Raw genomic sequence first — 18,012 nt, 5'->3', positions numbered from 1 at the left:
CTCTTGTGCGGTCAAGGTAAAATGACCCTACGCTCTTTTTGGATTCAGACTGTGAAGTCGCTTCTCTTCCTTAGGGGGATGTGGCGGAGCGTTAAAATTAGGCAGGCTGATGGACTGGCCTACATGAAAGGGAGTGACTACTTTCGGTAGAAAGGGAGCTCTAGTCCATAGAACCAGTTGTCAGTGTAGATGGTCAGTTATGGGGGATTAGATGACAAAACCTGAAGCTCACTGAACCTCCGGCCAGATGTTATTGCCACCAGGAAAACTGTCTTGATGGTAATGAGCCCAAGAAGACAGTTGTGCAAGGCCTCAAAGGGAGCACACATCAGTCCTACTGAGGCATGATAAAGGGAGAATGAGGAAACCTATGTTGATCAACCATTCAACACTCAAGAATCTATGAACAATAGGGCATTTGAAGAGGGATAGCTGGTCAGGCAACAGCAGAAAGGCTGAGATAGCAGAAAGATAACCCTTTAAGGTGTCCAGAGCAGAGCCCTACTGGGTAAGGGAAAGAATAAAGAGAAGAACCTGAGAAAGGGGAGCAGAAAGGGGGTCAACCTGCTTTTTTACACCCATGCCACAAACTTGCCCCAATGACAGGTGTATACCGATTCGGTGAAGTGAACGTCTGGCTGCCAGAATAAAATTGCAGATTTCAGGGGGAAGGTTGAAAGCGGTCAACTGTCGCCAGTCAATTTCCACACAAGAAGGCAGAGTGTGGACAAGTTCGGGTGGAGACCCCTCTCCTGCTGCAGCGACAGAAGGTCCCCCTGAAGAGTTAGCCTGATTGGAGGACCGATGGACATGCGCAACAGCTCAGGATACCAAACTCTTCGAGCCCAGTCCAGAGCCAGAAGGATGACTTGGGTCTGGTCATTCCTGATCTTCTTGAGGACTCTGGGCAGGAGTGGTAGGGGCAAAAAGGCGTACAGGAGGCCTGATCGCTACTTGAGAGAAAAGCGAGAGCTGCTTTGAGAACTCCAGCATGCAGAACAGATGACACTGTGGACTCTCAGTGGTGGCAAACATCTCTAACCAAGGCTCCCCCAACTGCTGAAAGAGGCCTTGCATCATCTCCGGATGCAGACACCATTTGTGATATGCTAGGCATCTTCGGCTGAGTTTGTCTACCCTGGAATTAAGAGAGCCCGCCCGGTGTTAAACCATCAAGGAAATGTTCTGATGTTCCATCCATAACCAGAGACGCAGAGCTTCTTAACAAAGAGTCCACGACCCCACCTCGCCCTGTTTTTGCAGTACCACATGGCACTGATGTTGTCTGTGAACATCCTCACTAGCCTTCCTTTGATGGAAGATCGAAAGGCTTTCAATGTAAGCCGGACTGCTCGATGCTCCAGAAGGTTGATGTGGTGTCCGGATTCCACTGGAGACCGCCTCTGATCACCACCTCTCCCAGATGGCAGTCTCATCCCAGGAGTGACACATCTGTCACCACGGTCAGATCTGGTTGGAAGGAGAGGGGTTTGCTCCTGACCCAATCTCAGTTTATTACCCACCACAGCAGATCTTTTGCAGTTCCCTCTAAGATCTGGACCAATTCAGATAGAGTTCCTTGATGCTGTGCCCACTGGAACTTCGGGTCCCATTGCAGAGCATGAATATGCCAGCGGGCAGGTGTCACAAGCAGGAGACCCAGCAGTATCAGAGTCAGTCTCTCCGAAATCCAGGATAGAGGTTGAATGATATCATAGCCTGCATATCCTGGACTTGACGTTTGGGAGGATAGGCCCGAAACTGCACCATGTCCAGAACAGTTCAGATGAAGGGGAGCATCTGAGAGGGAGTCGGTGTGACTTGGCAAGTTGATAGTGAAGCCCAGCAAATGCAGGAGGTATGCCATTGTCTGGAGTTTGAAGAAGACAACCTGGGGCGAGCCACCCTTTTCAACAGCTAGTCTTTAAGACAGGGGACACAGATGAGCTGCAACCACCACCATCACCTTGGTTAACATCCGATGGGTGCTGGTAAAGCCAAAAGGGAGCACTCCACTGTCCCACCGTTAACCGCAGGTAACGCCTATGGGCAGGCAGGATGGGAATGTGGAAGTATGTGTTCTGCAAGCCCAACACTACCATCCAGTCTCCAGGGTAGACCAGATTTGAGCAAGTGTGAGCGTTTTGAATTTCTCCTGCTTGAGGAAGAAAATGAGAGCGGGTGCAGGTCGAGGATAGTACAGAGACCTCTGTCCTTCTGGGCACCAGAAAGTAGGGGGAATAGCAACCATGGCCTACTTCTGGCGTCTGCACGCTTTCCATGGCTCCTTTTGTTAAGAGAGCAGTCACTTCCTGGCGGAGCAAAGAAAGATGGTCCTCCATCAGCTTGTTGCAAGCAGATGGCATGAGTGGAAGGGTAGTCTCAAAGAGGAGAGACTAGCCCTTCCGGCCAATCTACAGAACCCATTGGTCTGATGTTATAGACCACAAGTGGATCAGATGATGGCGTATCCTGCCTCTCACTGTTTGCCCATGATGGTAAGGGGGCTGAATATAAGGATTTGGAGGCTTTGGATGGTGGTGGGGGAGAGGCTGGGAAGCTTGCAGGCTGCAGTGGTTGGGAGGATATAGGAGTGGCTGGAAGCCCCCTCTGTGGCCACAAAAGAATCGAAAGGCAGATGGGGGGTGATGAGGGGCCCTGGAAAGGCCCAAGGACGTTGTTGTAGCCATGCCGTCCTTAAAGCACTCCAGAACCGAAACTGCCTTGTCTCCATAAGCGATGCTTGGACATCCCCAGAAAAGCCAGTCATCCTCAGCCATGCGTGGTGCCGTATGGCTACTGCTGATGAAACTGCTCTGCCCAGCGAGTTGGTGGTATCCAGTCCACATCAGATGGTGAACGTGGCTACATCTCTTCCATCAGCAACAGCTTGGGAGAGGACAGCCCGGGCCTCCTTAAGGCGTCCTTTCTTTTGGGTGTGTGGTAGGAAATGCCTGGGAGGTGGAGGTTTGGACCACCAAGCTCTCTAGGGTAGGGTTTTATGAGGAAGTTTGGGTCCACTGGAACAGGGCAGTGGTGGTGGGCAATCGCCCTGTTCACAGGCGTCCCTGGGCTGGGTGTAGAGCAGGTCCCAAGCAGGTCATCGGTAAGGGATGCACTAAAAGGAAGAAGTGGTTCCGAAGAGGTCACTCTCACTTGAAGCACTTTGGTCAAGATGTTTGTCTTGCCCTCCACATAAAGCAAGCTAAGGTCCAGGACCTCGGTCGCCCTTCTCAAACCATTGCAAAAGACACTTCCTCTTCCATAGCCATGGTAGAAGGAGAAAGCATACTAGTGTATGGAGAGGTGTCCAGTTCTCTGGCTTCTGCCAAATCCTCACACCAGTCCATGCTTGAGTCAAAATACTGGTTTCTTCAGGGTCCAGCGACCCCTCCAAATCCTCCCTGAGTCTTAGTCCATAATAATAGGGCTCAGGCTCTGGAGTCTGGGATCAGAATGGGGGCGGCGCCAGGATCTTCGGCACTGGGACCGACATCGGGGGAAGGTTGAGGTGTTACAACCGGCAACGGTCCGGGTCCATCTGTGGATTCAAGGGGCATGAGTGGTGCTGGGGAAATCGGCGTGGAACGAGTACAGGCCCCTCCAGAATTAACTAGGCCCCAAGATGCAGGAGCAGGCTGTTTAAATATAAGGCGTGAAGTTGAGTGAGCGTCGCTCTGGCTCCCAGAAAATTGGGGAAGCATGGAGACGGCTCAGGCGCTGGCTCAACTGTGGAGCCAGGACTCAAATGTTGACACTCTCTTGTCTTGTTCGCCAACAGACAAGGTGATAAACTTCTTTCTCTTCTGTTTGCAGTGGGAACTACCCAAATGACCCAACGACTTCGAGTGTGACAAAGACTTTGGGGCTCTGCAACCGATCCTGGGACCTTCTTCTCGACCAGAAATGAGACAATTGTAAAGTCACATTCGAGCTGCCAGGAACTTGAGGTACCACTCCCTCAAGGCCCTTCAGGTTCATGGTATGGCAGTCGCCACAGGTCTTAACATCTTGGTCCCCCTCGAGGCACCAAAGACAAACATGATGCTGGTTGGGCTTGAAAGGACATTTCTGCCACACTAGGAGAAAAGCTCTCCCCAAAAAAACTTGTCGAAAAAGCTCAGTTGAAAAGTGACTGAAGGGGTAGCTCTCTCCCGATCTGTGCTAACTGGTGCAGAAAGAAAAATTAAATCAGTGTGCTGGGATGGCACCTACATAGGCACCGCGTCTGTCAAATCCAGCGCAGACTATGCCAGGCGATGCCGGTCGACACTACCTACTAGCGCACAGGGGTGCTGCTCACAAAGAAAATTCTGGATCCAGTCTGATGCCTGGAGATAATTCTAAGGTAAGGAATCTGCTGCTAGAAGTCTCTGTAAGATTCTCCATTCCAATGTGAGATATTAGGGCAAAATCACAAAAGAAAATTAAAATGTACTTGGACAAAAACTGGAAAGGAATCAAAATCCAAGGAGACAGAGCTAGTAAATTAACATCATGACTTAGTAGGCAGATACAATCGAAGATTAAAAGAGTTTTGGGTCACCTTCTGGACATCTGCAGCAAAATAGCTATGTAATAGTTGGGGTAATAGTCAAAAACCTGATGCAACGGCCAAAGAAACATTGTGATTGCCTAATGTAAAAAAGGCAATGGCCAACACGGTAGTGGCAACAAAAACACTTTAGACAACAGAGGATCCCCAAAGAGTCAAGAGTGATCAAGTTTACAAACAAATAAACAGGTTGTAAAAAAGAGACCTGGAGACATTAGTAATGATTCCCCAAGCCCAAGTTGACCCTCATCCAGTTAATCAGTCATTCTTCCACTACGCCTAATAGGTCCTTGTTACAAGCAGGATTATCGGCATAGCAGGCATAAAATGAGCGGTCCCTGTATGCACCTCTCTGTTTAGCAGGAGGTGTTCTTTCTAGATGCCAGGGGTTGCAGGTCACAGAAGTCCACACCTGGACCCAGCAGGGGGCAGCAAACAGCGACACTAGACACACAACCTAAGCAATAGACAGCAGAGGACACAGTGGCAAAGCACCCGTCAGACCGCACCTTCCTCCATTATAAAGTGTATACACAAGACTACTGTACAACTCATAGCACAATGGACGTGGTTCTGTAGAACTGTACAATGGGCATTTGACCTATTCCTTTCTGCCAAGGAACAATTACATGCCACTAAAGCATATGATTATCGGGGCAGTTTCTGAGCCTGCAATTCAAGGAAAATGTGAAAAATCCTGGATAAATAAAGAATTTCAAAATTGCAAAGCACTTTTTGCATAAAACGTTATTTCAGAATGTTTAATTGTATATTTCCTTTGGAATCAATCTGAGTTCTCATTTTTAAGACAGCAGACATTTCATTCACAGGCCACTGCAGGCTTATTTCTCTTTACATGATGTATGCAACACATCTTTGTGAGAGTTCATTTAATTCTTACACAAACTGAAAAGGAATATTACACACAAATATGTTGATTAGATGCTTATAAATAAATAAATACATATATTTCAGATAATCAACAAACCGAATGTGTCCTTGATTTTTTTTAAAGGTGATTTACAGATTTTCTCACATTTAAGAATGTGTGTGTTAGATTTGAAAATATGCACACTGTCCTACACGAGCTGGAGGCTATAGGGTTAAACAAACTCGAACATGAAAGCGCAGAATCTTGCAACTGTGGTAGATAGAGATCACATTACTCACCTGTAGAAGTATGAACACCCTCTAACTGTGTTGTGAGTGAAATGTTCCTGAGTCTTTTCATTGCCAAAGTCTTCTAGGGGGTCCGACCACAAAATATCACACATGGGACCATAGGCAGGTGGTTCTTTGAATCGATCTAACTGAAAACAAATAAATCAACAAGGAGAAAATGAATCACCTTTAAAAGCGAAAGTGAACAAAAAATACATCGGATGAAAATCAGATCACCTTGAAAGACATTTAGCTTTTTTATTCTTCTGTCAAACAGCAAGTAATACACATGGAATGCGCCGAGTAAACCCAGAGTGCCTGGGCACAAACTCAAAATGAAATTACGGCATTAACGTGTGCAATATTTCAATAGAAAACGCATGCTGTCACGAAAGAGAATAAAGCTTTCAGAAAATGTATTACAGTTTAATAAGTTATATTCATAAAAACTATTTAAAAAATATGTTTTGTCGTGTAAATAAGATTCTGATTTTGTAACTCCTTGATAGGGCGTTGAGCACTATGAAATTTATCTCACAATCAAACTCGCTAAACAATAAAAAAAAATCTGATTTTATTATTCAACATTAAGGTCCAAGGCTGCCATGATGTTCCAAACTATGGAAATGTGCCATCAGTCAAATAGGTTTTCATTTTGCATTAGACACCGCCATTTTGCTATTGCCCAATTGCCACGATTTACCTTTAATACAGGGTAAGAACCATCAATAACCCAGTCCCTATTTGTTAATGATAAATAACATTACCTTACAAAACACTTGATCCTGCTAGCTGGTAAATGATGGAGGAGGCAGCGATGTGCTGTCAGCCGCCTCCTTGTATACATTTTACATCCGTCAGGCTGGGTTTCTCATCAATTACACTTCTCAAGCATTAATTCTGATTTCTCTGCAACTTCCATTTGAGATATTCAGGTATTCACGCCTACTATCCTTGGCTCACACCTACACCCTCCTCCTTTTTCCTAAAATCAAGAACCCATCCACCTGCAACAACTAACAACTATTACATAATTATTTGGTGTGCCTCGGAGTATCTATTCCCCCACCTCAAACATCTGAAGTTGACTCAGCCCATTACCGGGTAAACACACAAATAGTGGACTGTACAAAATCCATTTAGTTATTCCTTTGTTTCTGCAAACTGCTCTAATAGAACAATCTGGATTTTGTCAAACCCTTTGGCCTCGACAAAATCCTTGAAGGGGGCAGGTCTTGAAGCACAAAGTTTTCTTCTCACTAGATCAATCTATCTTGCAAAGACCTGAATATCATCTTTTAATAAGAATATTGGCACTCTATCTCCCTTTGCCTGGTATCTATACCAGCAGTGAGCTGGCACCAGCCTTTTTATATGTGAATTAATGGAAAAATGAAAACTGAGAAAACACAGTGAAGGAAACCAAATCATGGAAAAACAGTTAAGGAAAGACAATTTTAAGGAAATACAAAAAAAATCGATTATTAAAGGATACTTTTTAAAAGAAAGATAATTTTAAGGACATTTTTAAATAATATTAAAATTTGTTAGAGTTTGGGGTAGTGAGGGTTTTTTGGGTTCAGGAACGTGTATTGTTTAAGGGTGATGAGGGTTTTTAGGGGTCAATGATGGTTTGGGTTCAGGTGTTGAAAGGGGTTTTTAGGACTGAGGAAAGGGTGAACTTTAGGGGTGGTAGGGTGTTTTTAGGGTTCAGGGATGCATGGAATACAGCAGTGTTGAGGGTTTTTAGGACTCACATATGGGCAGTGTTCAGGGTTGGTGCGGGAGGTTTAAGGTTCTCCTATGAGTAGATTTAGGGATGACAAAGTTCCTAGTGTTCAGGAATGGGTGAGGTTTAGAGGCGATAAGGGGTTTTAGGCATAGGCACACTTTAGAGGTAAAACAGGGTTTTTATGTTTCAGGAATGGGTGGAGTCTAGAGTCTTTGAGGGTCTTTTCGGGTTCAGGGATGGGTGGAACTTATTGGTTGAAAGTGCCTTTAGGGATCAGGTGTGGTTGGACTTTAGGAGTGATGAGGCTTTTTAGGGGTCTGGGATGGATGGTGTTTAGTAGGTGTGAGGGGTTATACAGATGGGTCATGGGTGTGGTTTGAGAAGGTTTTATGGGTAAGGGTTATGTGGGAGTCAGGAATTGATTTGTTTACGTATGGTGCGGGGGTCAGTGAATTTAAAGCATCAAAAGTAATTGCATAACAATGTAAAAGATAAAAAAAACTGAATTAATGTCCCCTAAAGTAAAGGCCTAAAATAAATGCCTCTTACAAAAATGTTTCTGAAACTAATTTTTCTCTGAAATCATGTATGACTGTACTAGACTCCGATGCTTTTTGACACAAGGACAATGATCCGCAACATCGCACCTAGGCCACCTTTCAAATACACACTCTTTCAACCCTACAGACTACGGCCTGCAACCAACTCATACAAAATGAAGCATTGGCAAAGCCTATAGGTTTTAACTTTGAGAGTTATTGGCTTTGTAAACGTGTTTTTGTCATGGTGTATAGTAGTGCAGCTGCTGTGCAGCATTGCTAAATGTTAGGGAAAAAAAGAGATATGAAAGCCGGCATTAGAGCTTTTTTATTTCCTAACAGAAGAAAGAAGGTGCAAGCAATGTAGAGGGAGGGGTAGGGGCAAGCAACAATGGGGATGGGAAGGGTAGTGGTAAAAGGGGAATGGCCCAAGAAACACGGGAGGGGTAGAGGAATGGGGCAAGCAATAATGAGGGAGGGGCAGGGAAAAAGGGGAAGTAATAATGCCGGGGAGGTTGGAGGAGAAGGAAACAGTCTGCAACCACACGCACTCTGTGAGTGGACCAAGCAGATGAAAAAAGTAGCTCATGCCAGAAAGCATGAGCAATGGAAGCACACACACACAGAAAAAGGAAGCAGTACTTGGGCCATGCTCCTGGGGAGGGAGAAACAGACAAGGAGGAAGTGAAGCTGGCACACGCTGATCAAACAAGAGCCAGAAAATAAAAGTGAACGATGAAGTCAACCAATGGTAAGCAATGGGCGAGCTCTAAACTTCTTTAAGCTAACAAAATATCCTGAAAGCTACAACACATGCACTCTCTCAGGCGAGACCTAAACCGTACTGCAAAACCACATTACTCATGTTTAGTTTTGACCAAGGGACAAGTAGGTGGGACTTGAAAGGTTTTGCAGCAGAGCCTATCGAATAATAGTAATGAAGTCATCATTAAGCTAACTTTAGCGGACTCCCACATCTACTTCTATTCCATGTGCTCCCCAATTAGAAGTCCTTTTGTAGAATCCAAAGAAAAGACAATAAAAGAAAGACAGAGAAGGCAGCATCTGACAGCGTGTGTATACTCATATGTGCTCTGCAGAACTGCATGGCCAACTGTACTTCACTTTAGGAGAAAATCTAATGAGCTAAATGGCTGTAGAATCTGTGTGTCCATGGAGCCAATCTATCTATATGTGATACACACATGTCTGGTGAAAGCCACCAGTGAAGTTGAGAGGATGTGGCCTAACGGCTAGAGTGGTCGACCTCAAAGCTGGGGAACTAGGTTTGAGTCTCGGCAGGGATGTTCAACATACTGTGATTCTGGGCAAATCACGTAATCTCTCCGTGCCTAACAAAAATAAATGTATCAGTCTGTAATGCAACTAGTGCTCATGTAAAGCACTGATACTTTCAAGTCTAGTTTGCGCTATATAAAACTACCCCCGCCCCACCAAAAAAAGTATCACCACCAATGTTCCTGTGATAAGCTCCCCACAGTGAGCCACTCCACCTGAACACTGATAAGTCTGTTGTGACAATGATTTATGGAGTCTGTAGGTAAAAGTAAAATCTCACCAGAAGATTGAAAGCATGGAACTACCATCTCAGAGTCAATATTGAGAAGGATGGTCCAAAGCAGACTCTCCAGCTACTGATTCCAATGGGCTGCTAGATGAACCTGAAAGGAATTGACAGGGAAGCTTGGCATTCAGAACAACCACCACACAAAGATCCTGTCATTCCAGGACCTTCTGGAACCACCATGCTAAAATTATTGTCCAGGAAATGGGCCACAGCCTAATAGCGAATTCTTTATCAAGTGGAGGGAGTTGGGGTTTGCAGTTTTCAGCAAATGCGGAGTCCAGACTTATTCCAACAATGTCAGTCCACCAAGGAATTGTTTCAGTAGCTCACTTAAGCCTTGGATAAAATTGGGACACGAGGGTTAGAGCCAGGCTGGATTCACCGGGATCCTGTTTTAACACAGAAGCACTAGTCTGTAGCCTAGCCTCATATTTGGACGTATATGAATTGCTTTATATTTGTCCGTTTGACCAGTGAAGGGATTTAGGGTCACATTTTAAACTAATAACCAACAGAACTTGCTGTGAATCTAATTGCTGAATGGCAATATCCATATCAAACAATGTTTACACCATGCATACTTACATTTAAAAGGAACAAATACATATGCATAAACGGGCTAAATTAAGGGCCAGCATTTTTCCTTCATAGTAAATGTCTTATAAAGTAGCTTCTAATAATGGTGTTTATCCGTTTTGTTGCGTTCCTGAATCTGGCAGAATTGAGGCGCTCGTAGGAAGATTCACAAAAAAAGTGTAAAATGTATGAATCCAGCTCATAACTTCGATTTGTGCAAAACATACCCTTTTGATGATGTACAAAACCCAAGTTTATGTATTAAAGTCAAAGCAAATCCTATGTGTTGCTGCATACTTCTTGTGAACCAAGTATGCTTACTCCAACGGATTTTATGGACAATGAAGTATGCATGACTAAATGTACAAAAGCACGTTTTTCTTTTATCTTTTTCTATCCATAACATTTATGGGACACTTGGAACAGTTTTGATGTGAGTCTAAAAGTCATTAGCAAGAGAAACAGCACCTACTCCAAAGATTAATGATGAATCTCCTGAGATCAAACAAGGACATCTTCGGAGTCCTATGTATATTACTGGGACTTCTTAGCATCTGTAGAGGCCAGTGCATGTGCTTGGCGCTTTCCCTAGAGAACCGCTTGTACTTGGAGGCTCAACCCGAAAACAGAAAGAAACTGCTAAAACCTTCGAGAGAAAGATGGTAATGTCTAAGAAACATATACAGTTCTTCACTGCCTGAGAAAGAACTTATTTAATTTGTACCACTTGGATGGTGCGCTTATCTATTTGTCCATGACTGAGCCTCTTTTGTACTGCTGATGAATCAGGTCAGCTGAGGGGCTGAATACTACCTCCTGTGCCAATGACATTCTCTTGGGCTTCAAGACCTAAGCCACACAGATCAACTTGCGAAGATTTACATGGTTGAGGGTTAAGGGTTGGGCCAATGACGCCGCTTTCTCGCTTCAGACCTGCATAGACCGCCACTGTACTTGGGCATAAGCTGGGGGCACAGAGGTGATACAGACAGGGGTAGCCACAGGTCAGTAAGTCATCCTTTGCATTAACCCCCTGGCTGCGTCCGGAATTCCGCGCCTGTGCGGGACATTCCGATCGAGGGCGTGGTCATGACGGCTCCCGGCCGTCATCAGCACACGCCCACCGTAACTCATGACGGCCAGGAGCCGTCATCAGCACCGAATGGGTTAACCTGCATGTGGAAGAGATCCCAAAACATGTCACTGTCCTGCTGAAGGACTCCAGACATTATGTGGGATGATGAAGCTTTGCCCTTCATGGAAGCGGGAGGCCCTTCAGTCAAGTCCCCCTTACCATCACATATTCCAACAACAAGGATGGGCTTTACTTGTGTGCCTGGTGCTTTTTGTGCCACAGACTTCGAGACAGATGGCCTGGAGTGTGACTGCATCTGAACCTCTTCAGGCTGCTTGAAGACTTGGAACTATATAAAAAGCACTGGATTCATTGGGAGAGCCAAGGGTGCTGCTGCAGCATTGGCCCCCAGTTTACTCAGCGTAAGCATCTTTATAGTAATGGACGAAGACTATTACTAATGCTAACATGGAGTAGTACAACTTGCTTGTCTGCAAGGAAGTGAGCTGGATGGCCAAAAAGGAGCCTTGTTTACCATGTCTAACTGAGGCCCAGAGGTGGCTGCTGCCTTGCACGGACTATGCCTAAGAAACAGGTGCTAGTTACACTGGCACTAGGTCAGTATGGCTAAGGGTTCTATGATGGCCATCTCTCTGGGCTTCAGGTTGGCAATCAAGTAATCTATGAAGGAGTACGAACTGAGGGGAAAAAAGGACAGCTTACTGGTGAAACCAGAGTCTGTATTTTCAGGCAGAAGGACAGGTAACTTAATCTAGTTGCGATATCACACCCGTCTGCCATCACGTCCAACTACCCAGAGTGGGAAACTAAGTAGTGATCGAGTCCTGCAGAGCTATGGTTCCCTGAGGAGCTTGGGATTCATCAAGAGACTCGTGTTCTTGCTCCTCCAGGACCTGGTGTGGGAATGAGGAAGGCAGTGTTGCATAATCCTAAATTAGATGCTACTCTTGTGTTGGAGAAGCCTTCCAAATAAGCTTCTACAGGGGTTCAATCAGAAAGGAGGGTCTGCTGCATCTCAGTGCCTCTACTTCTACCGCTGCCTCCTGTGCTTATAGGAGGTTATAGCACCGGAACCCTTGGGAAACTTGATCATTGACTCAACTTCATTGTCATGCTCAAAAACATTCTGCAATGAGCGGTGTAGAATGGCATTGTGTGGAGTGGGCTAGAGTGGCAATGAGTGGGGTAGGCTGGCGTAGTGACACTGTGTGGAGAGGCGGGGGGGTACAGTGTCGAGTGGAGTGGAGTAGCATAGATTGGAGTGATGTACAGTGGCATAGATTCGAGTGGCATAGAGAGGTGCAGAGTAGAGTGGCACAAACAAAAGTGGCATAGAGTGGTGCAGAGTAGAATGGCATAGAGTGGTGCAGAGTAGAATGGCATAGAGTGGTGCTACATTGACGGCGATATGGGAGACGTCCTGAAAACACAACAACTCATATTGAGTGCTTCAAAACAAAAAAAGTAGCTCCAAAAACGGGAGCAGTGGATTGACACAAGTACTTGGTCCACGCTCAAGGGAAGGGCCAAACACAGGAAGAGACAGGACGCATGCAAGCCCTGGCAAACGGGAGCAAAGTAAATAAGGGGTAACGCTTAAGCTAACAAATGGTGAGCTATGGGCGGGCTGTAAGTCCACTGACAAAGTCTTGCAGAGACCGAGCGATTTCGGTGCAAAACCGAGAAACGGGTTTTAAACTGTCAAGCATGCATCACTAGGTGAATGCATCTTGATCACATGACTTCTGAATTCCATGCAGGGAACAGCACATCGCCCCTAATGACCTTGTAGTTTGTGATAGCATTAGCTACAAAAGTAAGTATAACCACAGCCATATGAAACTCAAATGTTGACGTATACAGTTAATGACATCATAAAACTTATAGTGTGGAAATTCATTCTTCGATTTATGTGATGCTACAGTCCTCTGACTCAATTGCATTTTGCTCTTTGCACTTTATGGAACTAATCCTATTGTTGCGGACTGTAAAAACTAGCTTTTATATTTTATAGTGGAATGCATATGCGAATTATCATTCATGGTTGTTTACTGGGCACCTTGCACTTAGCACTTTATGGAATTAATCGAATAGCTGCTAGTTATGTAAATCCTACTGTATGTACTGTATTGCAACCAATATGATGTTACCCGGCATGCTGCAATTTACATTTTTCATGAATATGCTTCTAACTGTTAAATTACATCCTATGTGCTGTATTGCAATCGAAATGAGGACTAATGAATTGTATATACCTTTTCTTTTTTTCAATGATGTTTCTGTATTTATTGTTGCTTTGAGGATTCTGTGAATCGAATAAAGATGCTATAAAGTAAAGTAACTGCTTAAGTGAAAATGTTTTTCTACTTCAAAGGCTCAGAAGCACACATTGATAGGCACACCACCATCACCAAGACACTGGCACCCGGTAAAGTCATTATCATGTGCCCAGTCTTATAACAATTCAATTCCCTACAAAACAAAAACAGTCCATGACTTGCTATGGCTTGTCAGTTCATGTTTGCCATCGGGAAACTGCATCCCTCTCAATACCACTTAATCATATGCCATCATTTCATTTAAGAAAACAGATTTTCTCTCAGTTCTGTACTTTGGTGGATGTTTATTCTTTTAATGCCATCTACCACAGTTGACAGTTAGCTATCCTTCTTTGCCACTCTACGGCACACTCATTCAGAGTTTGGGGATGCTTCCTTTTGCAGAGATCAAAATAAGTAAAGTTTTGAAATAATTACTGCACCACCGCTTTTTATCTCCACAGATTTCGGCAAACCAATCCTGACACTTGACCAGGCAGAAGACAGAAAAAGTCGAAATATGCGTAATCAGGGACGTTAAATACAGGCTGTGCATTTAGTGCCCCTTTCAAAGTGAAAAATATTGCATGCAAAATAAGGTATTTACAGCACCCCTTACATACCACTCCAGCGTCACGATATTTATAGGGCTCTGTAAACAGCTCATCTTTCTCAACCTCTAATAAATCAGGGTTCCAGTAGCAGTTACCTGTAGCTCTCTTTTCTTAACTCTGAACTCCACGTGGACCATCCCCTACCTCCAAAAATACCAGTTACGAGTCCTGTTTATTTTCATACTGATAACTCTCTTGAAACAGTAACTATTTAGAAGAAACATATTCCAAACTCCGCGTGATCTTTTTAGTTGATCAAATCATGTTCACATCTTCGCTATAGTCTTCTCTTCCTTCCTAACTGCTACACCAATTCCTTATACAGCATTCTATTGATCGGACTTCTGTTATTCAAGAGCACTTAAAGACGGACACCTCCATCGTCCATTACCAATAAGCTCAGTGCTATCACACCTTGCAATGCTTAGACTTTAGATACAGTCTGCTGAAAACATGACTAGGATACATCAAGTAGAAATCATCTCCCCACTCCTTCTTAGCCATTTACTCAGGAGGTTATAAGAACTCAAGTCCTTCAAGCTGACCTGCTACAAAACACTGATGACATCACCCAAAATTGGAAAACTGAAAAGATTTTGTAGACTCTCCAGGTCTTCATCACTTCACTAGAGCCATCTTAAACTTAACTCTTCTAAAGCATAGATCACAACTAGAGCAGAAGGAAGGTAGCTATCATCCTAGAACCATTTTGTCCAAGGAACCGGACCACCCTACCTCACCAGCATCATCAAATAAAGATTTCTGAGAGTGGTTTGGACTTTATCCGGATCCCTCATGTGAATCAATTCAGAAGAAGCTCCTTGTACCGCTCTTCGGTGCATCTTCTTTTGTTTAGACTTGCCTCAGAAGCTTTAGGCCATCTTCAGCCTTGTTAAATGCGGACTAGATGATTACAATGTCAAATTCCATGATCCTGGCTATTGGGCCCATCACCCAGGGTTCAGATTGTCTCCTGTAAGGGGCTAAAAAAAGCACAACTGTCAGGAACATTCTGAAATACTGAGGTCTCTTGCCAGTTTGAGGACTTGTAGTTCAAGTGAAGTGCAAGCTTTGAACAGATGCAGTCACCTATGCTAAAATCCCCCTCTTCCTCCAGTGGGGATTGGTGAAGGCTTTAACTGGCACCAAGAAGGATTGCTTAATTGGTAAGAACTCCCCATGCTCACAACTAGCACAATCTGGGAACTTAGTGTGCTGATTGGTCACAGCCAGCTTCTGATAAAGACTTGCTCCCAAAGGCCCTTAATGTGACATCAAATAGCAAGGACTGTGGAGGCAGCTAGGTGTGTCATCAAAACCCGAGCAAATGAAAATGAGGTGGTGGCAGGAGCACTGCCACAGACTCTACTGATACTGTCTGGAGGATTCCAAATGAGCTAACATCGCCTCAAAAGGCATGCAACCTGGCAGTCAATGATTCCAGAAAATATCTGAAATCAGAATTGTTGACAATATGTTGGAGAATCCTAAACCAATGTCAGATTGGTCTCTGAACTTTGACATCTTGCTGAGGTAATATCCTGATTTTCCTGATCTGAGGGAATGGAGCAATCTGTTTTCTCGTCTATTGAGATCATTCTTCTGGACAAATTAATATGCATTATGCAATCAAGTTATAACAATTGTTATTGTGTGTTAGGTAAGTCCAAAGCAAGTGGATGGACTTGTGGCTACAGATAAATATGATGCCCCCCGCCAAAATCTGGTTTGAAAGCAGAAACATTCATGGTGCCTGAAACACTTCAATTCTAGGTACACATCTCTCTGCATGATCAGAAAGCTAGAAGGCTAGGCCATGACCCTTCAATACACATAGTGAGGCAAAACTACTTGCACTCACTGCATAATGAGTCATTAGCACCATGCCATGAAATGGAAGACCTTCACGATGTCACAATGCAATAGCACACCAGAACCATTCTACACTCACGATACAGCAGAGTACCTGAAGCCTTCTCTGAAGTGGTCCTGGCCTTGAAGGTCCTTGATCAACTCCTGGGTCCCTCCCCTGATTTTGAGACAAGTTCGGGTTCCAGAGTAAAATTGGGAAGGAAAGAGTTACTTTTCCACTCCTAGAGGTTTCCAGCACTATTTGTATGTAGCTGGTTATGACAACAATCACAATGAGGAAGTTCACTGAACAGTAAACCATTCCTCATTGACAATAAGGAAGCTTGGTGTTACACCATGTTTGGGAGAGCCAATATCCGTCTTGTCTTCTTTCAATGATGAAATTCAACATCTCTGGTGGCACCGTAAACATGCCTTGTATGCAAATGAGACCGTTTGAGATGGTTCTAATGCCAATCACAGCACAGGTGTCCATCATATGATTCTTCTCCTACCAAAGCATGTCAGGAGTATGTGGGGCAGCTGCTCGAAATGACCAGTAGAATGATATGTACTGCTCAAACCCGAGCACAATGGCATAATGTAAATCATCTTTAAGAAGAGAAAAATAAGAGCAAAAATCAGAAACAAATCTCAAATAAAACAGGGGTTGGATGCCGGGATAAAAATTGTGGTGCACATGAGAAGCAGATTCTGATAAAAAATGTACTAACCTTCAGTAACAATAGATCTGGCGGATATATAACCTTCCTGCCAATATCTCACTTCATGAATATTTTCCAGTATACAGGCCAAACCTAGATACTTTTTCCCTGAGCGGGCTTCAGCATGTCCCTGCTTGCCGTGGCAAATATAGCTAGGTTTCTCGCTAATGAACAGATATGGTACACCAAAAGGTCGTGATCTGTTTCAAGACACTACGTGGAGAGGTCATGTGGGTCCTACAAGGATATCATTTTGCATGATCAGTCACAGGGTTAAAGCCCTGAAATCCTAGGATGAGACCCTTTACCGAATTATGGTTATAAAACAGGAATTTTGTCAGTAAAGCACTATGAGGAGCTCCTGACATCAATGATGTGAGGATAGACAGGAACGGACACCAGTGCACCAGTTGGTGCTAGGGAGAACTCAGATGTGCCTAAGGACACATGGCACCAACTGATGGCACCGAGGAAACTATTGTTGGTGAAAATGTTTTTGGAATCAATCTGTCTGTAGAAATTCATACAGTGTGGAACGCTGCAACAAAAGGACAGAATGCTGAATTATTCAAACATTCTCCCCCAGTCAAGAGATCTGGGTTAAATCCATTGTTCTTTTGCTCACTACCCCACCCCAGTTTGGACCCAGCCATATGCAAATCTGTCTTGACCCTGTGCCTCATGGGAACAGTCCAGACCGAACTGCCAAGCCAGGTCCTCCCCGAACCAGAAACAAGCATCCTGGGACCTGTTTGGGGGTATGTCACCCTTCATCGGCCAGGCTAGTTTGAATCCAGTAGCACAGTGAGCAAGGGACCCATGTCTGGGTATACCCATCCCACTTAAAAAAAATCAATTGTTCTTTTTTCATCATACAGTGTGGGATCTGCAGAAAAAGTTTATCCAGGAGAACCCAACAAATCAGCTAAAAATGGTAACTGGCAAGGGTGCACACCTGCACTGGTGAGGGTAATGTGACTCAAAATGAACAACAGCCATGCCCTAAATATCTAGAACACAATGCTCCAATTAAAGAAAAATCCAATGAAAAATGATATGCAAACTACAGGCCAAAATGAGGTTCAAGAAGAACAAAGAGGATTGGGACACCAGCTGTCACTTAATAACAAGTGTCTATCACTTTGTTCTTTGATGTGCTGCTTCATAAGAGTCCAAATATTTCGTTGTTACTACAGTACTAATCCACAACAACATACAGGTGGAAACCTTGGGTTGTACACATAGAATTTACATCAT

The 18,012-nt window shown here is 44.3% G+C and overlaps 1 protein-coding gene across 7 annotated transcripts in view; it reads right to left on the bottom strand.

Annotated features, from left to right (window-relative positions):
* Window positions 1–18,012, bottom strand: part of PPP3CA (protein phosphatase 3 catalytic subunit alpha) — a 665,570-nt gene that overhangs the window by 196,624 nt on the left and 450,934 nt on the right. For all 7 annotated transcript variants that reach the window (XM_078676076.1, XM_078676079.1, XM_078676081.1 and 4 more), the window contains exon 6: window positions 5,726–5,865. In XM_078676076.1, coding sequence (XP_078532202.1) covers window positions 5,726–5,865 — 140 coding nt within the window. The remainder of the gene's footprint in view (window positions 1–5,725; window positions 5,866–18,012) is intronic.

The sequence above is a fragment of the Lissotriton helveticus genome, chromosome 2_1, assembly GCF_964261635.1.
Source record: "Lissotriton helveticus chromosome 2_1, aLisHel1.1, whole genome shotgun sequence".
NCBI lineage: Eukaryota > Metazoa > Chordata > Amphibia > Caudata > Salamandridae > Lissotriton > Lissotriton helveticus.
This window is presented reverse-complemented; position numbering and strand designations above follow the sequence as displayed.